The sequence below is a fragment of the Sebastes fasciatus genome, chromosome 2 (genome assembly GCF_043250625.1).
Source record: "Sebastes fasciatus isolate fSebFas1 chromosome 2, fSebFas1.pri, whole genome shotgun sequence".
Taxonomy (NCBI): Eukaryota; Metazoa; Chordata; class Actinopteri; order Perciformes; family Sebastidae; genus Sebastes; species Sebastes fasciatus.
Window position 1 is genome coordinate 4,860,476 of NC_133796.1, and position 25,325 is coordinate 4,885,800.

General features: G+C 42.0%; 1 protein-coding gene and 1 long non-coding RNA gene across 2 annotated transcripts in view; one reads left to right on the top strand and one right to left on the bottom strand.

Annotated features, from left to right (window-relative positions):
- Positions 1–25,325, top strand: part of LOC141783034 (uncharacterized) — a 589,922-nt gene that overhangs the window by 195,442 nt on the left and 369,155 nt on the right. The window lies entirely within an intron of this gene.
- Positions 523–24,805, bottom strand: LOC141782751 (ADAMTS-like protein 3). Its single transcript, XM_074659429.1, has 16 exons — positions 24,677–24,805; positions 20,574–20,784; positions 20,290–20,469; positions 19,361–19,514; positions 15,026–15,772; positions 14,369–14,609; positions 11,135–11,262; positions 10,750–10,887; positions 10,281–10,463; positions 10,014–10,139; positions 9,559–9,819; positions 7,825–8,008; positions 5,801–6,005; positions 5,610–5,713; positions 4,354–4,568; positions 523–4,046 (listed from the first exon to the last, which is right to left on the bottom strand). Exons 2-16 carry the CDS (start codon positions 20,709–20,711, stop codon positions 3,928–3,930), a joined length of 3,123 nt encoding a protein of 1,040 aa, XP_074515530.1. The 5' UTR covers positions 20,712–20,784; positions 24,677–24,805; the 3' UTR covers positions 523–3,927.

Sequence of the window (25,325 nt, forward strand, 5' to 3'; positions counted from 1 at the left end):
TACCATGTGGTGAAGGAGATTAAATAACGCTCCAAAGTTGGACTAAATTTTAGTGAGGAAAAAGTGGCATGGCCATTCCCAAAGGGGTCCTTTGGGAATGGCCTCTTGACCTCTGACCTCAATATATTAATATAATAATATAATATAATTTCAAATAAGTTATTTGCTTATCTATTTATCAGCAGACATGGAAATAAAACAAATCAATTAACTTTGTATTCTTTTCCTGGAAATGTATTAAATAAATTACCAGCTGTTGGGAAATAGTGGAATATAATTATTAAATAATGTGTATAATAGTCATTTTTAATCAATGAGGTAAATATTGGGATAATTTGGCAATAATTCCAAAGAAATTTAAAATAGGTTACTTGCTAATTATCACCTAATTACCAGGAAATTTGCGGCTTGTAAAATTAAGTGTTAAGTGTTGTAATGTACATCCCCGTCTCAAACTTAGATTTTAGGAAACTAAAATCTAATAAAAAAAACTTCTAAATAAATGCAGGCAAAGACTATGGGTCCACATTGATGAAGTGATCAAACTGTCTTTATTCCTTTGCCATGTTATCTAAAGCACTTAAATGATTTGTTGTACGACCTCATAATTCCCTCAGTCAAGCTGCATGTCAAGCCCAAAAGCAGTGTAACGTCACCACATCAGATATATACTGTGTTGTACAGCCATCAGTAGACGGGGAAACACTGAAGAATGCATGATACCTGCCGCGTGGCGTTTCACATCGGAGCTAATAAAACATCTGAGATTTGCGTTTATACACATGCAAATAAAACCAGGTGAGTGGTAGCAAACATAACCACCTAATCAACATATACACGTGCTTTATACTCTAACGATCTTCAACAAGGAGTTAAAAAGACACTTGAATAATAAGTAAGAAAATAATAGTCGCACACAATCTACATACACTCAATATACGATATTGCACTTAGAACACAGTATATACAACACATTTTACAATGCAGCACATCGGTATGATAACCCAACACAAAGATAACATGAGTAGACCCATCAGTCAAAATCTATGTTTCTCTCACTCTACAGTCAGTTTTGCCTCAATGAGCAAACACCAAACACGTCCTTCACACGTAACATCGCAATTATTTTACAAAACCTCCGGTACTGGCGTGGTCGAGAATCATAGAGTGGCATTGATGAATTATGTGGATATGAATTCTCACAACTGAAGCTCCACCAACAGCAGCAGCTATATCTCTTTCTCTCATCAGTGATATGTGACTACAATCACAACCCGGTACCTTCACACATGTGAATGGTCTTTTAAGGATTTTATGTATGACCTGACATCACTATTATAAATTAAATACAAGACTTCCACTGCTTGATTCTGTGCACCATGAGGGTTTAACCAGCCCAGGAAATTATATTCATACTGGATGATTCTGCAGCACGGGATTTGTGCCGACGTTCGGCGCCAATGCAAGAAGCATTCTGTCCTTTAATGTGGTAAAGAAAGGGGCGTGGAGGTTGAGAGGAGTGGTGGATGGGTGTGTAGCCGTCTGACTTTTTATGCAAAAGATTGAAGTTTGTGACCCTAAACCTCTAACCCTAACCAATCGGTTACCCTTATCCTTACCACTTTCTAATTTTACAGCTCACCTCCAGTGTATTGTGGCATTACTATGATATTTTAAATTGATTTGAGTGTTTTTCTGGCTAAGTTGATTAGCCACACTGTTCTTTTTTTTTTTTTGACAAATAACTTAATTGTGTGTTCAAAGTAAAAAAAAAAGAAGAGAGCGAGTGAGAGAGAGTCGGCGTGTTGCGCTAATTCTTGTCTCATTTGTGGTCTGATAAACAGTAAATTCATCTAAACTGGGTTGAGAAACGATGCAATCTGGTTGCCATTGTGATGAATTATGTCTGACTATTAACCACACCCCCATTCTCTGTTTGAGAAAGAACGTTAACCAAAAAACAGGAAGTAAAACTGGCTGGAGGGGGACTTTAACCTAACCCTAAACCTGACGTAACCGTGATCTTTCCTAAAACATAATCAAGTATTTTAGTTGCCTATCCTTTATTCATATGTCAAGCATTTCTTATTAGCCATAACCACTATCTTTCCCCAACCATAGCCATCCCAGAATTGCCACAAAGATTAGAAATAGATCATTTCAAAAACGTTGGCACTGAACATAATCAAGGGGTTTTGCTAAATTGTCCAGCATCAACATCCCGTCTGTTAGTTTTACAGATGTGTAGTTTTGAAGGCCAACACGACATTCTGGACTGAAGTCACCAATAGTCGAGGTTTGTGGTGATGTTTTTTTTGTGTCAATATCTTTAAATCGGATCATTTTCATGTCAAAGAAGAACAAGAATTCAGTGTGTGTCTACCAAACGTTTAAACTCATCAGGATGGAAAAGCCTTTGAAACAGCATCACAAGACACTAGATCACACGTGGGACACTGGAGGCCACGCTATAGAAATGATCTTGGGGTTAGCAGCTCTTTAAAGCAAGGCGACATATTGTACCCATTTAATGGGAGGGAAAGCCAGGAATAGATTAAAGGGTAGTTTCGGTTTACTACAATTTGAGTCTTATTATGAGGTGCACTAACTTTCAGTTTTTACCTCCAAATAAAGTGGTTTAGACAGTACGGCCTGTTTACAAGCTGTCTGGCTTATCGTATAGCAATAAAGTTGCTGTGTTGCCAGATCTCTACGGAAGCCGTGAAAGGCAAGCGAGAATTTTTATTTTTTTCTGGAGATCCATTTTCTAAGTCTGATCGAAATTAGTTTCTTTCCTGTGTTTATGACTTAAAGAACAGGTGGAATTTTTTATTTTTTTTTTGCCAGGATAATCTTTCCAAGTTACTTTCTATTAAGGCTGAAGTGTTTCTTGTTGTAATACTTATTTCGACCACCAGGGGGCACCACTACCCCGTGTTCAAAGTAGGACTAAGCATTCAGGTTTTCTAACGTAGCGCCTCTGGGATTGAAGCTGTTATTTTTGTAAAATCAGCCTAAAACATTTTTTTTCTTCTACCTGTTTTCCCTAAGAGGCAAAAAAAGTTACTTAGAAAAATCTGCTTAAAAAAAGATTATTTTTACCTTTTTCACAGACCAAAAAAAGTAACGTCGAAAAATTATCCTGGAAAAACATTTTGTCCCACCTGTTCTTAAGTCATAAACACAGGAGACAAAATAATTTAGATCAGACTTAGAAAAAGAAAAATCGTGCTTGCCTTTCAGGGCTTCCGTAGCTCCCAGCAATTCGGTAAAGAGTAGAAATTATGATCAAAACAATGAAAAATAGACCCAAGTTGTAATAAACTGAAATTTGGCTTTGATATTTTATATGAATATTTTTTTTAAAAAACACTTTTGAACAATTACACAAATAAATAAAGAAAATGTTTACTAGTATGTAAGAGAGTGTAAAAGTATGACTACAATAATTCACGGCTGTTTTTAGCTGCTGTTTTGATAAACCTCATCGATAACTCATATCTAATAAAGGACAATAAGTCTTGTTTACAGGAGAGCAGTGGTACGCATTCTACTATAAATTTGGCCGGGCTGCCAAAAAAGGAATATGTAATGAACGAATGTCACTGTAAACTAAACCGGAAAGTCCAAAACAAAAACTCCATTTGATCCACATAGTGAACACTCGTCTTCATATTAGGAGGTTGGGTCCAAATCAGAAAATAAAGCCCCGTCGTCCTTCCAGCCTTTTGAGGCTCAGTTCAGGTTCCTCTCAGGAAGGGACATAATTTGGACTGAAGCTTGTCCACTTTAAATATGTGCAGTTCTTCTCGAAGCATCCACTCATAGACGATGTCTTTTCAGTATTTGCTCCGTCGTTTGTCTCATGTACTTTATAGTCCATCTGTTTTATACAAAATAGTGTGGTGTTATAAGTGCTCGCTGCCACTAGGTGGAGTCCGGATCCTGTGAACAGGACCCACAGCATCTCTGCTTGTACATATCCAGGTAGCACAGCTTCAGTCTCTTCACCACACTGCAGTACTGGGTGGTGTCCTTGCATTCACCTGCATGGGTTACAAAACAACTCCATGTAGTCACTAAAGAAAGATACAGGTCCCTATAGTTTCTCAATAATTCAATAAAAAGAAACAGATGTCTATTTTCTTAGGAGGTTTCTTGGAATGGAGGAAGATTTATGAGTAATTAAGTACATTTACTCAAGTACTGTACTTCATTTGACTTATATATTATACTACAAAAGGAACATATCTATCTGTCTGTCTGTCTGTCTGTCTGTCTGTCTGTCTGTCTGTCTGTCTGTCTGTGTCTGTCTATCTATCTATCTATCTATCTGTCTATCTACAGACTTACTCCCACAGGTGGTGGTGTTGCAGTGCTGCCAGGTGGAGGGCCGTGGAAGCCAGTTACAGTGCTGGTCGGCCAGAGTCCTGCCGCTCCTGCGGTGAACACAGTCCACCCTGCGGGACTGAAAGCCGCTCCCACAGACCACCGTGCACGCCCGCCACGCACCGGGATGCCACTGGACATCACACAGGTCAGAGGAACAGTTGCGTACCGACGCAGGCCTGAAAGACAGAAGTTTGAGTTTTGAGTGCTACACGTTCGTTACAGTGTCTCTTTACCTCGGACCTGTTTCACAAAACAGGTTTAATGTGTTATCTGGAGAACTATGCAGGGTGAAACCTGGAACCCCACAAAGAGGTTTAAAATACATATTATTACATGTGTTGTTGCTTATTAAAGGAATCACTCAACATTTTAGTAAATACCTTTATATTTTTTCCTATAAATGAGATGAGGAAATCATTATCAATGTCATGTCTGTGTGTTAAGCAGAGCTGGAGTCAGGACGTGGTTAGCCTAGCTTAGCATAAAGACTTGAAGCAGGGGAAACCAGCTAGCCTGGCTCTGTCTAAAGATCAAAAATGCACCCACCGGTAACACCTCATTTTACAGGTCCGCAAATTTCATGGTAATTAGGTGATAATTAGCAAGTAACCTATTTGAAATTACTGCCAAATTACCCCAATATTTACCTCAAAATTGATCAAAAATGTCTTTATTATAAACATTATTTAATAATTATATTCCGCTGTAGCTGGTAATTTATTTAATACATTTCCAGGAAAAGAATACAAAGTTAATTGATATGCTTTATTTCCATGTCTGTTGATAAATAGATAATAATTAGCAAATAACTTATTTGAAATTTCTTAAAAAAAACTCCCTGAACCATGACATCAGCTACCAGGTTACATTTGTGTAGACGATGAAGAGCAGCCGCTTCTCAAGCCTAAAGGCCCTATTTTAACCATTATATGCTATTTTAGCATCTAATTATAATATAATATTTTTAATAAATCAATTTCCAATAGATTTTGAGGTAAATATTGGGGTAATTTCAAATAGTTTACTTGCTAATTATCACCTAATTACCATGAAATTTGCGGACCTGTAAAATGAAGTGTCACCTTGGATTGCATTAGCCTTTCCAGGTGTACCTACAGTGATAGAAGTGGCCAATTAAGACGTGTGTATAGTATTACTACTACTAGTTTAGTGAGAATAGTAATAATGGTGATTGTCATTGTGTTTGTGTTGTATACCTGTCCCTGAGATCACAGTCTGAGTACGAGGAGCCGTTGGTATGTTGGCAGCTGACAGATCTCTTCTGTACGGTGGTGGTGGGGCCTAAACACCTCCCTGAACACTGGAATTGAGTAACATAGAGTTTATATTCTTTAACAATACATTTTACACTACACACATGTTTAATTCTGTGTTTCAATGTGTATACCTTTCCCCATGAACTGGTTACCCAGGTTGGGCAGTTGTTGGCGGTGCACTGCTCTGAGTCTGCGGGCTGGCTCGTCCTCTCACAGGCAGCTGCTGTCAGAGTCCTCACAGCACCTCTGGAATCCAGCTGCTGACAGGAGACCTGCCTCCGTTTCCAGCCGCCGCCACATGAGACTGAACACTTTGACCACTCTGATACCAACCACCTGAAATGATGACACGAAGAGATCACACAATCACACAAACATATTTTGTCTGTAGTTATTAATCACACATTTTGTATCTGTTCTAAATGTACCTTAAAGGGAGATTTGTCAAGTATTTAATACTCTTATCAACATGGGGGTGGACAAATATGCTGCTTTATGCAAATGCATGTATATATATATTATTAGAAATCAATTAACAACACAAAACAATGACAGATATTGATCCAGAAACCCTCACAGGTACTGCATTTAGCATAAAACAATATGCTCCAATCATAACATGGCAAACTGCAGCCCAACAGGCAACAACAGCTGTCAGTGTGTCAGTGTGCTGACTTGACTATGACTTACCCCAAACTGCATGTGATTATCATAAAGTGGGCATGTCTGTAAAGGGGAGACTCGTGGGTACCCATAGAACCAATTTACATTCACATATCTGGAGGTCAGAGGTCAAGGGACCCCTTTGAAAATGACCATGCCAGTTTTTCCTCGCCAAAATTTAGAGCAAGTTTGGAGCGTTATTTAACCTCCTTTAGGACAAGCTAGTCTGACATGGTTGGTACCGATGGATTCATTAGGTTTTTTAGTTTCATATGATACCAGTATCTTCACTCTACATCCTAAAAAATCTAAAGTTGCATTAAGGCGTTAAAGCAATTAGTGGCGTTAAAACAAATTAGCTTTAACATATTATTATGGCGGTAACTTTGACAGCCCTTGACCTTGAGTTTTGTGCCTTTTCAGCCAACAACACCACAGTCCTGGCTTGATGTGAGCTAATAGTGGGTCATTTGTGTTGCATTAGCGAGTGAAGCTGGCTCAGTGTGTGGCAGCGGGGGTGGAGGGTGTGGGGGTTGACTGAAGGGCTGTATGATGGGTGAAGGCAGGCTGGCAGAGCTGGAAACAGCAGGGGGGTTCAGGGTGAGGAGATTCTGCTGACAGTTACACTTCTGTTCTGATCTGGCTGCTCTTCATGAATACGTTAGCAGCCTGCGCTCTCTGTGTGTCTGCTAAAACCAATATCAATCAGTCAATGTAATGCAGTTCTAATCCGTCAATATGAAAATTGGTTGTCAATTAAGAACCTCCATTCTGGCCTCAGTGACGTTCGGACAGACCTTCAGTTATCAGTTAGTTTGAACTCAGCCAGCAGGTGCAATGTGTGATATCAAGCATGTGGCTCGATATTACTGTACACAATGCACCTTTAAAGTGCTTAAATTACTTTTGACATAATTGGTAAGGATCAGCCATTATATTGCTATTTTTGTAAGTCCAGGCATCGGTTCTATCCATTATGATGACGTTGCACTCAGCAAATGACCAAAGTAATCGCTAAAATCTGGGAACCCAGAGGCGTAGCTAAAAATAGGTCCGATGTAGCAATAAACATGAGCAGTCAGAGGCTGTAAACAACAGCTTTTGCCAGATGAGCTACCACTTTACTTGGAGCTAAGACTGAAAGTGAGTCACTGATAAATCTCTACAGTATGTACAGCAGCTCAAAGTTGACCTTGAGGTTTGTATAAAACATGTATGATTGTCCCGTTTGACCTGTTATTAGTGATGTCGAACGTGTCCAGAGATCTCAGTAATGACCTCGGTAAGTGCAATGTTATCATAACTAAGAGAATCCATGGCCTGAGTTACCTTAATAAAACGTGATGTTAAATAAATTGTGGTTTTCCTAAATAAATCAAAGCGAAATAGGCAACAAGCCACATATTTTGTGCTTGCATTTCTGATTACATTTGGTCTGAACAGGTGGTATCGTGAGTGATCATATATTCCTGATGTCTACGTATAGGTGTACCTGGGAGAGCAGTCCTGTCTGTTGCAGGGGACTGGGGAAGTGATGGGTTTTGGGATGTGCTGACACATGGTAGGCTGAACATCCTTTCCGTCCAGAGTGACACAGTGAATCCTCCGCAGCCAAGTCCCTCTGTTCCCACAGGAAGCGCTGCATGTGGTCCAGTCTCCAAAACGCCAGCCGAACCCTGCGGACCCAAACGTATAACACAATCCATCCACAGGATCGAGGAAACGGCAACAGATAGAAGATTTCAGCACACCGTAGGAAGCAAACAGCTTTAACCACCATCCAAGGCTTTGCTAAACTAACTGTACATGCACAAATTATCAATTTTTTATTTCAGATTTGAAATATCCATCTTACAGGTAAAAAAAATTGCCTGAGGGAAAGCCGAGACAGCTGGAGGAGGCGCTGTATAATGTATAAAAGAAAAACTAAACACACTGATGTACTGAGTTACTCAGTACATCAGTTTTTGGAGTTTAACTCCACAGAGTTACAGATTCCATATGTACGGAGACGACTGACCCCACTGGGGCAGTTGACGTGGATACCTCTTTAAGACACACCACTATGTGGCCCATGCTTGGGCTTAAAAAGCCCAGGTGTCCATGTATTCACCTTTGAGATTAACATTGATTGGAACGGTGTCCAAACGGCCTTGTCCTGGAGAGACAGTCTCTTCACTCAGAGAACCAAGGTTACAACATAGCCGAGCAAGACGTATCAAGACTATCTCGCTACACAATTAAACTGCCAATATCTGCACTGGTATCTACACCGATCAGCCATAACATTAAGATCACTGACAGGCAAAGTGAATAACATTGATTATCTTGTTACAATGGCACCTGGCAGTGGGGGGGATATATTAGACAGCAAGTGAACATTTTTAACTTTGTGTTGGAAGCAGAACAAATGGGCCAGCGTAAGGATTTGAGCGACTTTGACAAGGGCCAAATTGTGATGTCTAGACGACTGGGTCAGAGCATCTCCAGAACTGCAGCTCTTGTGGGATGTTCCCGGTCTGCAGTGGTCAGGACCGACCAAAAGTGGTCCAAGGAAGGAAAACCGGTGAACCGGCGAAAGGGTCAGACCCGAGGCTCATCGATGCACGTGGGGAGCGAAGGCTGGCCCGTGTTGTCCGATCCAATAGAAGAGCTACCGGAGCTCAAACTGCTGAAAAAATGAATGCCGGTTCTGATAGAAAGGTGTCAGAACACACAGTGAGGAGCAGTTAGTTGTGTATGGTGCTGCGTAGCTGCAGACCGGTCAGCGTGCCCATGCTGACCCGTGTCCACCGCCAAAATGCCTACAACGGGCACGTTGTGAGCATCAGAACTGGACCACGGAGCAATGGAAGAAGGTGGCCCGGTCTGATGAATCACGTTTTCTTTTACATCATGTGGATGGCAACGAGTTGGAGGTGTTGACTCGGCCTTCAAATTCTCCAGATCTCAATCCGATGGAGCATCTGTGGGATGTTCTGGACAAACAAGTCCGATCCACGGAGGCCCCACCTCACAACAAACAGGACTTAAAGGATCTGCTACTGACGGCTTGGTGCCAGATACCACAGCAGACCTTCAGAGGTCTAGTGGAGTCCAGGCCTCGACGGGTCAGGGCTGTTTTGGCGGCAAAAGGGGGACCTACTCAATATTAGTCAGGTGGTCATAATGTTATGGCTGTGCATACACGGACTCCCCCCACACACGTAGATCAACTAAAGCTCACCTTCAGTGTGAACATGTATCCAGGCAGACAGCATTTGTCTGGTACTGTTGATGAGGGTCTGGCATCGGTACCGGCCTGAGAACTTCACCTGGAGCGTGTTGACCTCAAGGACACGACCTCCCACCAACATCCTGTACTGCAGACCCCGACCCGGACCAGGGCCCTGGGTTTGAGTCTGGGCTGGACCTGAAACCTCCTTCAGGGTCTGGTTGTTGTAGTCCCACCGTACCGGCAGTTTGTGGTCAGGAACGACCGGACAACCTGTTGAAAGACAAAAGGCAGACTGAATGTAAATATTTGACCTTTTAATGGACTGATGTCAAGAGGAGCTTTGTTTACAGGCGTCGGGGAGTAACTATCGCATACGTGAAACAAGTTGTACAGAGATTTTTGTGGCTCCAGAGGGAGCTGTGCTAAAGTCTGATGAAATGCCTTAAGTGATATCACTTGAGTACCTATACGCAGAATGTCTCCAGGCTTGATAAAGACACTCGTTCCCCGGTGTGACGCCATCAGGACCCTTCTCCTGTTCAGCTCTTGTGAGACTGGAACGATCCTGCTTCCTCCAGCAGGGTACGGACCTGTATATACACATTCACACCCAACATGTTATTCCAGATGGATTCATCCAACCATGACGATCAAAATGAAGAGTTTTCGATCCTCTGAGCCTGAGTGTTGATATTAGTGGTATATATGAAGAGCAGTTTGGTACGACCCACCGTAGACCTGCAGGACAGTAGAAGCGGTGGACTTCCCTATGGCGTTAGTGGCGGTGCAGGAGTAGGTGCCTTGGTTGTGTAGAGAAACATTTCTGATCCACAGCGAGCCAGACGGCAGAGAAACAGCTCCGGCATCTAAAGGTCCGTTCTTTCTGTTCCACGTCACTGTGGGCTGAGGAACGCCTGCCAGACAGACAACACAGAGGGACCAATCAAATGCATGAGTCACATATTAAATTACAGGCCCATATTAATATGTAATTATTCAGTATGTACACGGTATCAATGAAATACTTACTGGATACTGAGACAAGGATGTAAGTACAAGATTTCTGTAGCTATTATAGTTTTCCCTTTAAACCTCCCGGGGTCAACGCTGTCGTATACGACAGAAAAGTAGTTACTCTTTTTAGAATATCTCTGGAACGCTGCGATGTAGAGACTAGCTTTGACTTGCATTGTGACGTACCGGTGACGGGGCAGTCCAGAGTGAGGTTAGCGCCCTGGCGAGCACTGACTCGTCCCCCAACCGTGGTCCTCAAGCTGTGGCCCAACACCACCCCGAGGTCTGAAACATTCCTCCATGACACCGTGATGGCTGGTGGCTCTGAAGTTTCACAGAGATCAGTCACTAATACAGTAGATCTCATTTGCAGTGTTATGGTCATGTATTTTAGAAAATGACTGATGCTTGTTACATAATAAAGAACATACCTGGGAACCGTTAGAAATCAGTATCCAATACTTTGTTTTACAATCAAATACCTGCAAAATTCCCATCAGTATCAACTGGACTTTGCATTTAAAGGGTCCGGGTAAAGCAAAAATATATGTGTTCTGAGTTTGTCACTAACCTGCCACCAGTAGCTGAGACGTCTCGGAGTCTGAACCGTGTGTGTTGGCAGCTGTGCACTTGTACAGGCCTCTGTCGAACGCTCTGGGCTGAAGGATGTGGAGTCCTCCCGAGCTGTCCCAGGAGACCCTGCAGACACACAAGGTCTATGTTTACATCAGACATTTTGAATAATAATAATAATGTTTATTACCCTGTTGACTTTTTAGCAATGTTGCCGTATTCACAGAGCGACTACGTTGGTAAGTAATAATAAAAGCAGTGAAAGTAAGTATAATCATTACTGGATGAAAAGGAGAGACCTCAGACAATCTGAAAGTTGTTTTAAAAGGTCAACCTCATGTTGCAGAGAGACAGCTACAGCTGTTGTCGCGCTCGGTTCACTCCACAGCTACGATGCTTTGAAAAAAATGGAGTCAATGTAGAACATTGTGTTTTACTCCACAGCTCACAGGTCCTGTAAATGTCAATCAAGTCTCTGTCTCACCTTGGCTTTGAGTTGTGTCCGTCTGTCTTTCTTCCTCTAAGATTCTCTCTCTCTTGTGGTCAAATTAAAACAGCAGTCTGACATTTTGGGAAATGTGTTTGTTCGCTGTCATCAGATCAGAAGATCAACATCAATATCATCTCAGTGCATCCGGTACAGAGCACCGAAGAAGGGGAAACTGAGGCCAGCTCCATCAAAAATACATTTAACAACTCCAAAGCTCTTACTTACACGTCGTATCTTATCTTATATATTTAACCCATGTAAAATTGTAGTTTAGTTAGTACTGAGGCTCTTTCTTGACAGGAGAAGATCAGCGGCTGCACACAGCATCTCTAAAGTCCTCTCCTGATATTGATGTTTTCATCAGACTCTGGTTCGTATGGCAACCCAAAACCTTTCTCAAAATGTCACAGTGTCCCTCAGGAAAAGCCAAGCAAGTGAAGAAAAAAAGTTACAAACAACTTTCAATAAATCTTGAGGTAAATATTGGGGTAATTTGGCAGTAATTCCAAAGAGCTTTCAAATAGGTTACTCGCTAATCATCACCTAATTACCATGAAATTTGCCGACCTGTAAAATGAAGTGTTACTGAATGGACGGACGCGGACGGATAGATGGACCACCCAAAAACATAATGCCTCTATGGCCATGGTTGTCGCCGGCACGGAGGCATAAAAATGTTTAAAATCCAAATTTTGGACATTCCTCTACTACTATACTACTCTGCTACTCTCTCTAGAAGTCAGTCGTGGGGTGATTGGCAGGGCCTCCAGCAAATTGGTGTTGGCCTCCACATGCAGCTGCCTGCTCCAACATCTGAGAGTATCAGCGAGCGGCGGCTCTCAAAACCTCAATCTGCATATCAAACCTGAGAATTGAGTAAATCATTTCTATTTTATTTTGTTTTTTTGAAGGGTGGGCTATGATTTTTTATTCTACAAGGACATTAACAGTACAAGTTCCTAAAATTGCAAAGTGTGTGGTTTTGCTTCCTTCTCACTTTTTCAAAAGGTCATCAGTATTCATGAGACAAGACCTACTCAATGAGACAGAAACTCAATAGCACAGTTCACTTGTATGCCACTGGAAATGCCAGACGTTGCATCGTATCTGCAGGCTGTTAAAAATATCCATCACAACTCAGAAATATGATGCATCAGCATATCTGGACAAACTGATGACACACGATACTAAAATCTGCTGGCTCTCATGTGCCCCTGGTTTCAAATATTAATAAGTTGCAATGTTGAACACTATATATAAAATATAAAAACCTGATATGTGTACACTTCATGCAGTATAAATGACATTCCCACTTTGCTGTATCATCGCTCAACATGCCTCAAGGAAGCAGAACCAGCAGAGGAACCAAAAAGATGCTCTTCTGTGAAATTGTCTGCTACAGTCAAACAAATAAACTGGTTTGTTACCAGCCACGACAGCAACGCTGGTATTGTTTTCACGTGGTCATGGAGACAAGTGCAGTACTGTTTTGAGTAAGTTTGCCAGGTGTAGCGAAAACACGATTCTTAGTTTCAAGTGATTATACACTAAAGAAAACATACTTATTCATATTATATTCAGTTTCTGCCAGTAGATCCCCCTACATCCTACACACTACACCTTTAAGTCATTGACAGGTAACTCATTCATTGGACAGTTTTGGTGATTCTAAATGGACCCACTTGGGGAAATCCAATTCCAGTGACCGACAGCGAGTCGTGCTTCTCCATTACCAAACCCAATGTGTTTATTTATCTTGTCACAAAGAGATCAAGTAAAAAAAGAGAACATTATTAACTGATACTGCAACTTTGAAGATTCATGAATTCTTCAAGGCTTAAAATGAGCTGCTAGTAACAGGTCCTTAAATGCCAAACCAGCAACAGTGCAGGTTTGTTCACAGTTATCTGGATCATGGACAATCATTTTCAAGTTTCAAGTCATTTTCTAAATCTATGGGTGTAATAAAAAAAATAGATTCAAATTTTTCTGATTGTTATCAGACAAAAAAAAAGTAGTTGTTAATTGTGACAATTTTATTTTAATAAAATTGAAATAACATCTATATAATGGTGAACCAAATGGAGCAGCTGGATTGAAACAATCAATTCATTTTTTGGAAATTTGTTGAGAAATGTAATCCCTAAAGTTTAGTCTGATTTATGGGAGATTATTTCAGGATTTACAGCATAAAAAGAATATGTTTAATATGGTTCCTCAATTTTAAATAACTATTGGCATGACATGTGATATAAGTTCTAATATTATTTAAGTTTATACAACAGTACCGTTTCTGTACATTTTGAATATCATAGATGAGCTATGCTAAGGTTATGTTTCTATTTACTAATATTCTGTTATGAGCGCCCTTGCTCGGACATCTTCAAACTCGACCTTCATTTTGATCTCAATTTAACATCTGTAAAGTTTTGTGAAGGCTGTGACACTATCACGGTCACAAAATCTGTCCACTGACAGACAGAAATATAAAACACCTGGCAACTCACACACACACTAACAAGGTGAAAAGAATACCAGCGTCACTGTTGCGGCTGGTAAAAAGCTCTCTGTGGCAGAGATTTGGACTATTTCTATGAAACAGAGTTCATTGAAAGTATGTTTGCTGTCCCAGGTTTTATTATTTGGTATATGATCAACATACTTGGATAACATTTGCAAGGTATCAGAACTTTGTGAAACACTTATTTGACTGGTATGTGAGCAGTAGCTCCAGTACGTTACCTGTCAGTGTGCTGCAGCAGAGCTCCATCTTTGGTCCAGCTGATTTTGGGAGGCGGCGAGCCGTCTGCAGGACAGAGTATGGTCAGCGATCGGGTAGTGTTGGTGAGGAGGCCGCTGTGTCCGATGCTGATGTTGATGTTCTTCTGGAAAGTCAGCGGGAGGGTCTGCTGCCGTCTGACGATCACTGGTTGAGTCGCGACTGTCTCCAGTGGAGAGCGCTCAGACCAGTTGGGCAGTCTGTCTGTGGAACAAATCACATACAAACATTACATAAGGAACATTTTCATCCCTAGAGTTGAGACCAAGATCAATATTCTGGTCTGTCAATATCATGGACAGATATTATCATTCCGGCGTTGGTTTGTTTGTTGGTTTGTTTGTTTGTCTGTTAGCAGGATTACTCCAAAAGTCAGCAATGGATTTGAATTACATTTTTTGGAGGGGTGGGGTGTGGCACAATGAACAATCCATTAGACTTTGGTGGTGATCCGACAACTGTGGATCCGGCATTTTTTCACATTAAACTCGGTGAAATTAGAGTTGAGTTTGACCAAAGCACACTTGGTGAAAAAAAGAGTTTGTCTTACAGAGAATAAGAAGAGCATCTCAAGGTGTAGCTTCACACTGCAGCCTAAAGGCAGCTGGGGTTCTAGTTACCTTTAGCTTGTCCTCGTCCCTCTGTAGTCCTGGTCCAGAGCTGGGCAGCAGACATGTGTGTCAGCAGCGAGGAGATGAGTTCTGAGGCCTGTTCCTGTTGGATCTCTCCTCTGTCGGCCTGCAGGGTGATGTTAATCAGCCTCTCCTCCACCCGTGGCTGCAGCGAGGCCCCCTGGCCACCAGAGGGCAGCAGAGACACACTTACTCCAGGCCAGAACGGCTCCAAGCCCGAGGAGTGTCTGTGGCAACTGGGCAGCATGTCCTCCCAGTTGGGACGAGGACTGGCGGTGGACAGTCTGCCTGCTGTCGACCTGCTGTCACCGCCTATCAGTTGGAGGGTGAAGATGTCCGAGGCGGGTCCGGCGACACACTTGTACACCCCGACATCCTCCGCAGACAGGAAGTGGATCTTCAGAGAACCGGATTTGGTGACGCCCAGGCGTTTGGAGCTGGGGAGGGGTTCTCCGTCTTTGAGCCAGTGGATGTAGGCTTTGGGGAACCTTCTGACGGGGCATTTGATGACCAGGGAGGTGTTGGGCAGGAGGTAGGCGTGGCCGCCGACGGTCAGGTGGAGGCGCTTCTCCTTGCGGGTCTGGATGTAGATTTGGTGCAAACCCATCAGCAGGGGACACTGTTTAACCCCGAACTCATAGCCCCGGGCCTTCGGTGGACGTCTCACCGTCTGCCTGACTTGGTTCTTCACTGGAACCTTCTGGGTCTCTTTGGGTCTCATCTCTTTCTTGTGTTCTGTTGAAGGAAATACAGAAAGTGAATTTTTCAAGTTGATGCATGAATCTGTATTTTTTAAATGCAACAAAAGAAAGTCCATAATAATATAAAGAGACACAGATTAAGTTGTTTCAAAATATAAATTATGAGTGACCGGGCTTACCTGATCTAGTACTTATAATTTGTCCAATTTGTGCATTAGTTGTTCTAAAGTAAAACATGATGAGTCAAATTAACTGAATTAAGGAAAACAAGTTCGACAAACTTAAAGGAATAGTTCAACAATTTTGGAAATACGTTTGAGAGTGAGATGAAAACTGAGAAAATACCCCTATATGTCACTAAGTATTTATTGATTTATTAATTTATTTGACAGAGGCAATACATGTAGGCATTGTTACACTTAATTAAAGTGCAACCGATGCAACGTACATACAGTAGGACTTCTAGCCGTAGCAAATTCACAGACTCTGGTTAGGCTTTTAAGAAAATAATAAAAATACATAATACCACATCGTACATAAAATCAGATACTGTATTGATGTTCCCAATCAATAATGAGAGATCACAGGTTTGGTTTAGTTTCAGCCAGTGTTTCACCTTTTCATTTTTCATGTCAGGTTGTATTTTTATTTCTGTTGGTTCCAAAAATGTATTCCTTTACTGAAAAAGATGACCGACCGAAGGTTGTTTTGCGCTGTGCTACCCCCATTTGTCGACCCCCTAGTGGCTATTATCTATTGGTATTCATTTTGGTGACATATGGACAAAGTACAGCTGCATGGGGCGAGATTGTTCACACATTTAAAAATCTATTTGATAAAAGAAAACTTGATAAAACTGAGCAGCTTGTACTTTTTCCAGAATTAAACAGTGGTGCCATTTCATTCGTTTTTGATCCATTATTTTCAGTGCTTGTTTATATAGCGATGCAACAGGTTTGACAGTTGATTGTGAAGCTTTAGCTCCATACAGTAACACAATAAGACAAGTGTGAAAATATCATGGCAGAGCATAAACAGTTGAGCTGCCTTAAAGGGTATGTATTATCATATCACTCTAAAACAGTTCAGATTTGCCTTTACTGTCCTGCATAACTTTTAATAACCTGTTTAATTAAGACACTGTGTCTCATTTGTTTAATCCAGCAATGCAGAAACTTTCGGGATTTAAGGTGAGTTACATGCTTAAATTAACAAACAAGATACCAAATATGAATTGGTGGTCTGATGATGATGTGCATTTCTTCCCTCTTTGGACAAAGCCAGTCTGTATCCTGCTGCTTCCAGTCTTTATGTAAAGCTAGGCTAACCATGTCCTGACAGCTTTTCTGATCTCACTCTTTGAGCAGAAAGTGAATAAGTGTATTTTTAGATATTATATTATTTATATATATATGTATATTTTTCCAGACAAACGTCTTACACTATATCAACCTTCGACATTCTCATATACTTAACGGATGAAGGGTGAAGACATATTCTGGGACAGTCCATGGGAGACCTGGAGGTCGGTGGTTGATGGGGATTGGCTATTAAGATTGATGTCAGTATCTGTATATGGTAGGGATATATATGGCTGTAAAACATTTGAACTCTTTGTATGGTTGTAACTTCTCTCAGAAGTCTTCCCCAGGACCTCTGGGCTCAAACATGCAATCATTTATTTGACCTATGAACCTATATCGCGAGGCGGTATACATTTTCTGTCAGCTTCTGTATTTATTACAACACAGACTGTACTATATTTAACATGGAGTAGGAAAGCTGAGTGAATTCCACAGAGACATGTGTGGGCGGAAGCAGTGTGACACCTTTATTTGTGCACTGTCACACATGTCAGCTAAAAACCATATCACCAGAATAAGACCTGACAAATAGAAGCAGTTTGGGTCAGAGTGAGTAATGATGATTGTAAACCAAACTGATTGATGGTCATACTTAGACTATGAGAAAAATGCAAACAACTCCCTCCACGCCGTCTCCCCTTGGAACTCCTGGGCTAAAGGGGAAATAGCCAAATAGATTTGACATCATTAACTCAAGTTAAATATTGTGAGAGATAAGATCCGGGGCAGAGAAGTTTAAACATGGTTAGAAATATGGGAGAGCAGCTCGAGGCCACAGTGATTATTACTGGATGGATCGGCCTGCTGACTACTGGCTTTGGTATCCATTAGTGAAGTGGACACACTGCACTCTTAAATTGTATCTACTTTTACCTGAAGAATTGTATTGATGCAGCATAAGGTTAAGGAGGTTAACCCTCTGAGACCCACAATAGACCAGTTTTTGTCTTTTTTAGGGGGGTACAGTGGGTCTTTAGGGGAGATAGCAGGTCAACAGTAGCTGTCACATAGAAGTGGTGTACGTCATCTGAAAGCTGGGAACCTGGAGATTAAAATGAGATGCAGCTCAGCACTGTGTGTCAATGTTTTAGTCATAAATATGTTATAAATATTATTTAAAATTAATTGTGAAAGTGTATAAGAGTTTAGAACATTATGACAGAAGTATATGATGGTCATCCCCATGCTCTATTATGTCTCATAAGTTGTTTTTGGGTTGATACCATTTGTTACACAGATTTGGTGCTAAATTTAACCATTTTTTATCACTCGAGAATTGATAAAAATGATCAATAATCCCTCCAAAATACCACATTAAGACACCAAGACCTTGAGGAACACCATAGAAAAAGCCATGCTGTGATTTGGTTTCAAAAACTTTTTGACATTTGGAGATTTCTGCAAGAATTGCATTTTTCGACGATTTGGATGGCGAGCACTTCTGTTGTGTAAACTGCTCAGAAACCCCCTTATTGTCAATCTAGCTAGGAAAGCCATCCACCCTCTGAATGCTCTAGGTCTCTAGTTTGTGTCTGTAAAGTTTCATGAGGCTAGAGATCCTAGCCTGTGGTGATCCTAGAGGTCACCACAGGTCATTTTATACAGTGAGGTCACGTTTAAAAAAAATAAATAATAAATGGTCTCACTACAATGAAATGTCTCCTATGGAGACTAACATCACCACACATGAATACAGTTGGGCTCATTGGATCCACAAGAGTCTCAACTTTACAGTGATACCCAATTAATGTAATTCAAAACTGTTTATGGACCCCAGTATGCAGAAATATTCAAATACACCATTTTAGAATAGGAGACAATAACATGGGGGGGGTTTCAGAAGATATTCGGCCATCCGACAAGCACTTTTGATGAAGCCTAATCCTCCCATTGACCAAGCCTTGACCTTAATCCCAATTAACAAATAGTAGCTGTCGAGCGAGAGAGAGAGAGAGAGAGAGAGAGAGAGAGAGAGAGAGAGAGAGAGAGAGAGCAGGGAGCAGCAGCTGGAGAGAACATTTGACAAAACACATTCAGACTCTCAGGAGTCGTTGCGGCATTTTCAAGACGTTCAGCTGTGTGTTTTACATTCTGTGTTCCAGCTGAGGTGAGTTAGAGGGATTCACAGAATTTTTTTCACACCCACAAACCCCCTTTTTTCACACCCCTAATAATCATGATCTGTTTTTCCAAACGTGAACATCTAGTACATAAAGGTATTTACACTATGTGTGTGAGTTTGAAGTGTGCGTTCTTACTGGGACAGGCCATCATGCGGCAGGTTCGTACGAGGGGTGGGGAGGCCAACCCTGAGCACAGATCCCTGGACAGCGTCACCAGGTGGCCCATGGATGTCAGCTGGCGACAATGTGGCTCCCGACGCTGGATCCCCAAACCACAAGACACCGAGCACTGCAGAGTGAAACAGAACAGATTAGCAATGATTTAGACTAATAACACATCCTTATGGTCAGACAGAACGTGGATATGAGATGATTCTTCCTCAGATTGGGTTATGTTTAGCAACGATGGTTTTAACATTTAATGCCAAATAAGATACAAGTACATACAATGACCCCTTCGAAAATGGCCATGCCACTTTTTCCTCGCCAAAATTGAGCGTAAGTTTGGAGCGTTATTTAACCTCCTTCGCAACAAGCTAGTAGGACATGGTTGGTACCGAGATTCCTTAGGTTTTCTAGTTTCATATGGAACTATAAAACCATGGTTGGGCTTAAAACTACTATGTTTGCACAGGGAAAATGACACTGAACGCTGTGAACACGGGACACAAACGAACAGCCGATGTAACGTTAAAAGGGAAATTTAACGCACGGGACACGAACAGCGACCTCCTGGATGAAAGCCTTGTGTTTGTTGGACCCATCCACCCACCCGGTGTGTGTCTTTTTGCTCTAAAAGCTACGTCATTCCACTTCCTTTCCTTGAGCATTTAATATTGATTGTAAGTGGAAAGCCCAGTGCGTCTCATACCAACGCTAAAGGGTGCCTTAAGCATCGGTATCGAAGGCCGACGGCCATGACAAAGCGTTGGTATTTGATTCCCTGGGAATGAGAACGGGCTGAAATGAAGACTTGATCAGGCCATAGTTCTGCTTTCATTCAAGCTGGCAGCCTCCAGCTCCCCTCCATGATTTCTTTCATTCCTTCCCTTGCTGGCGCTCACCTTTCCCCATTCTCCTCCTGCCAAGTAGGGCACACAGTCAGTGCTGCTGCAGCCTCTGTTAGTGGCAGGTTTGGCACCCCAGCATGCCCTGTCTCCCAGCCTGCTATAAGCCCCGGTGGACAGGAGCTGCTTACAGTAGACCTTCCGCACCTGGACCCCTCCACCACAGGACTGGGAGCACTGGAGGGAGGAAGCAGAAGAAGAGGAAGAAGAAGAAGAGGTAGGAATGGAGGAGTTCAGTCAGATTTTAATTACACGCAGACACAAGAACAAAAAGTCCACACCTGCTGCCACGGTTCGGTCTCCCATGCTGCGGGACAGTCCACCTGGTTGCAGGGTTGCAGGATGGGCGGTTTGAATTCCCTGCATTCGTCCTCTGAAACGGTCAGAATATCCTGCTGGTCGACGGACAACAGACGCATGCAAAACACACTCCTAGTCTGTATGCCGACGCCGCAGGACGCAGAGCAGCCGGTCCACGCTGTCACCTCCCATCTGCAGAGAGAGAGAGAGAGAGAGATATAATGGAACAGGTCAGACACAAAATACTGATAAATATTAGGATGCAAGCTCTTTCTAGAGAGATGGACTGCGGAAGAGGTGATACCTTTTTCCACTTTCATCGACAGTATTAAATGACCCATTTGTGGCTCATTTGTGGCCCTGCTACAACCTGGTTCTTCCCACCCACACTGTGTGGGAGAGATAAAAGGTATGGAACTGAGGATGGAGGAATCAGGGCAACATGTATCCTGAAATGAAGCATTCTTGCTCAGTCCAGCGCACATCTTGTGCTTTTGATGTCATTTGGAGCCAGAGTCTGTTTTCAGTAGAGCCCGTAATTGGCAACCTTGAGACCTTAAAAAAAGGGAGGATTTCAAAACCAAAGCGCGGGGATCTGGGGGTCCTACCCCAGAAAGAAATTGAGTTTCAGAGGCTTTGTTTTCTGCAATCTGGTGACTTTAAAATAATGAAAAGTGCACTGCAACAGTATTTTTAAGTGAAACTGTTGATTTTACCTTTAACTCCCAGGAAAGAAAACTGAATAATTCGCCCCTCTGGTGTGAACTTGTCGTGTGAATCTCTGGCATAAATTTATTTTTGCTCCTACTTGAGTATTTCTCTCTCCAGGTCCCTTCAGACACAACGTGACAACGTCATCACTGCGCTCTGAAACCTGTTATTTCTAACAGCTTGTGCCGCGCCACGACAGCTTTTCGCTGCATCGAGCAGAGCCCAACTCTGGGCGCTGCACGCTGTGGCGAGCGCAGCTAAAACATGGGCTCAAACTGCGCTGTGTCACGAGCATAGACTGCTCTCTTCCTCCAGGAAACGACAGTTGGTGTAGCTCTGTTGTCGTCCGGGTGGAAACAGTAGGGATTATACACACTGTTCAGTCCCAGAAACACACTAAGATAATGAAAAAAGAAAAAAAATGCGAAAATGTGTCGTAAATCTGGAGAAATATGGGAGAATTGTGACTTCGGGAGTGGGCAATGAAAAACGTGAGTCTCCCGGGAAAATCGGGAGGGTTGGCAAGTATGTTGGGGGCTGGAGCCGTGGTATCGAACCAATTGCTTGTTAGTGAGAGAATCACAGCTGTCAATCATGACGTCCCACCATGTTTTTATAGCAATAAATAACTAATTGAAACCAAACTTATCAGAAAAATAAACACTTGAACATACATGTCCCATCCCCTAACATGGAGGGGGCAGGCTTTATAACCTATACTGCAGCTGTCCACCAGGGGGCGATCCAGTTGTTTTGGCTTCACTTTTGGAGAGCTGTCACATCGTCCGTCTTTATATACGGTCTATGATCCAGCATCATTCCTAAGTGCCATTAATCACTCATGATGTCAGCGCTTGTAATGGAATATTCAGATTTGTTTCATATTTCAAAACCTGTTTTTGAGATATGAAATAATGCCTGATGTGGCACTAACTGTATTTCTTTGTGAAGTTTTTGCTGTTTAGTTATTTCCTCCAACAAAACAAAAGTGAAAAATTATTAATATTGCCAATTGAATCTTAACTAAGGGTGCCATAATACTGCTTTAACAGGCAGGCAGTTACCAGGAGAGCCAGAGTTAGGCTCAGTCTAAGCCAGGAAACTCAAGTACAGTCAGACAGCTGCAGACACATCAGGCCCTTTACCATGTCAACACCTTATCCAGGTTTCTCTTCACTATATTCCATATGCACAGATCATTTCTCAGCTCGAGTTACAGTAGTGGTTAATAAGTAAAACAAGATTTGAACACCGAATAAAAATGAAAGTCTGAAACAAGTAATGTCAAATTTATGTGTGAAGGATCAATGCCGTTGCTGCATTTATTTTAGATGCTAAATCTTTCTTAAATGTCTGAACTGAAGATTCAGACGTGGCTGCTGAAAGCACTGGACCTCATATAATACAACTATCTCACACAGGGTCCTATTGCTTTCATAAAGTTCCTAAAGTCAGACAAAATACAAGGCAAGAGACGAATCCCCGCAGAGTAGAATGATGTATAGCGGTCACTAGCAGAGAGAGACAGAGAGAGAGAGTGAGAGAGAGTTATAGACAGACAGAGAAGAAGAAGAAGAGGGAGTTTATACATCTCACTGTTGGTCTCCCAAACAGCAGACAGCAGTGTGTGAGTGTGTGTGTGTGTGTGTGTGTGTGTGCGTGTGTGTGTGTGTGTGTGTGTGTGTGCGTGTGTGCGTGTGTGTGTGTGCACTTTGCAGCTGCTTCCTGTAAATATCCATTAGAGGAGGAGAGAGCGATAAATCACTGTGTGTGAATCAGACATGCTTCCAGTTTGCAGGACTGCTAGATGGGCAAATATCCATCTGCTGCCTGTAAATGCAGTGACTTACATGTATAGCATGCACACACACACACACACAGAGAGAGACCCACGCACACACATGCATACACTTCTGGTTAAATAATAGGACCATCTTGTGACTACTGAGCTACAGCTGTTTTTGCAAAATGCAAACTGATGTCCCTCTATGATTGTCCTCACATGCCAGTCGTCCTCACTTGCACTTGAAGACGTGGTTAGTGTAGTTTAGCGTAAAGACTGGAGGCAGAGGAAAACAGCAAGCCAAAGTGAATAGAATGTGCCTACCAACACCTCTACAGCTGATCAAGTTACCATTATCTGGTTCGTTTGATCAGAGCACAATCACAAATATAAAACCGACAATTGCTTGCTGGAACAATTTCTTGAAAGCTAAAGAAAAGTGACTGTGCACTGCTGCAAGGAGTCCTGTCATGAGGTTGCCAGGTTTGGTACCATCGTTCCCGTACGGTGACCAAAGCCAAAACCTGTGCTCATCAAATGTATCGGGCAAAAGAAGCACCGAAGCACCGGGCGGATGGACACATTGTTGTTTGCCAACAGTATACCTTCATTCAGGAATAAATAAAGTAGGTCATTGTTTATGGTGTGTGGATATAACCGATTATATCCCCAGTCCTGTAGTGCAACACAGAGGACACATTTACACTGAGCCTTTTTCTTGTTTTTGGACAAACGAGTATTAATAACTTAGCCCTTCGTACCTAATGAGAGAAGTGCAGGATACAGTCCTGTGGTAGCTCACTGAGCTAGATGTAGTTTCTTTCGTGCAGATTGATTGCATTCTGGGCGAGTAGTCGGACTTACACATGTATATTGATCCAAACATTGTTATCATAAATAGTGCAAGTCTCTTGCAGTAATACTCTACTCTTAGGCGATTTGTAAAATGTGGTCCTGGAGACACCGACTGTAGCAGGAACTACCACAGAGGAGGTTCTGAGTACTTTGCCAAATGTTTATATTTCTGTCTGTGGACAGATTTTGTCACCGCGACGGCATCAACCGTGTAAGAGGCAGTCGCAAAACTTTACAGGCGTGTAGTTGAGCTCAAAGCAAAGGCAGAGTTTGAGGATGGGTAAGGTCCAAGCAGGGTTGTTGCAGGCAACGTATTTTTCAGCTATACAGCGAACTCAACATTATGTTCTCCAGCATTTTCATTCTCCAAGGAACAGACGGGTTGTTGTGTTTGGCAAGATTAAATGGAGGAAAATATGTAATTTGTAAAACTGAAAAAGAACACAAAAATACAAGCAAGTAAGTATGTTTGTAAGATCTAAATAATAAGTCTAGTACATCAGTAGAGAAAAGATTGCTGGCATAACCAACATGTGCATAAAGGTATGTTAATGTATGTAAAAAAAGATGAAAATACAACAGTAAATATCATTTACACAAAGCTTTAACCACTTTACACTAACACATCTCTGTGTAGTTGACAAACAAACTAACCATCGTCAAAGATACTGTATTCAAACTCAAGAAATGTTAACATAAACGTGTTCACATAACTGTTAATAATAGATGACTTACGGATGAGGCCGGTTTTGTGGACTTTATGGCACAGGATTAAGAGGATTATACACTGAGATGCTCACACTATGAGTCCCTGAGCAAAAAGGAACTTCCTGAACACCACTTCCTGTTATTCTGCATATTTACTTTTAGCTCACTTCCTCTTCAGCACAGCTATTCACAATCACCACTAGGTGGTACTAAAGGGCATACAAAGAAACCGTTACACCGGTCTCAATACATGTCTGAGAGAAGAAAGTCGCAACTTCAGCACCACGGACAGCGCTGTGGATTTATCTACTGTATACACAGCACAGTTGGGCTACTGATGTTTCAGAGCCGTGGTCGGGGCCGTAGAAGCTAACCTCAGTCCGATAAAGGATCAATGAATTAGGCAGACTAGTTGGACATATTCAGTCACTTTGCTAACAGATCACGACTCAAATCACCAACAGACGCTGTCCAGAAGGCACAGGCTGACTCATAATGGCATGCTTTATTTGCTCTTTGAGGAAAACTCTCCACAGGATTCTTTAACTATCAGTGTGTTCACAACAGGGATGAAAGTAGTACATGTGATTGGCCTTGACTGCCTCCAAGATACCTATCTATAATCCATGATAATGTATTCCCACCCATATCCAAGTGTGCCACAGGAGCACCAGGC

What these genes read in the sequence shown, in the direction of transcription:
- LOC141782751 (XM_074659429.1), bottom strand. Translation starts at nt 20,711, where the DNA reads ATGCGTCTGTTGTCCGTCGACCAGCAGGATATTCTGACCGTTTCAGAG. An exon ending in CAGGAGGAGAATGGGGAAAG is followed by an intron (nt 19,515 to 20,289) that starts GTGAGCGCCAGC and finishes TTCACTCTGCAG; the next exon opens with TGCTCGGTGTCTTGTGGTTT. An exon ending in TACTGTCCTGCAGGTCTACG is followed by an intron (nt 10,140 to 10,280) that starts GTGGGTCGTACC and finishes GTGTATATACAG; the next exon opens with GTCCGTACCCTGCTGGAGGA.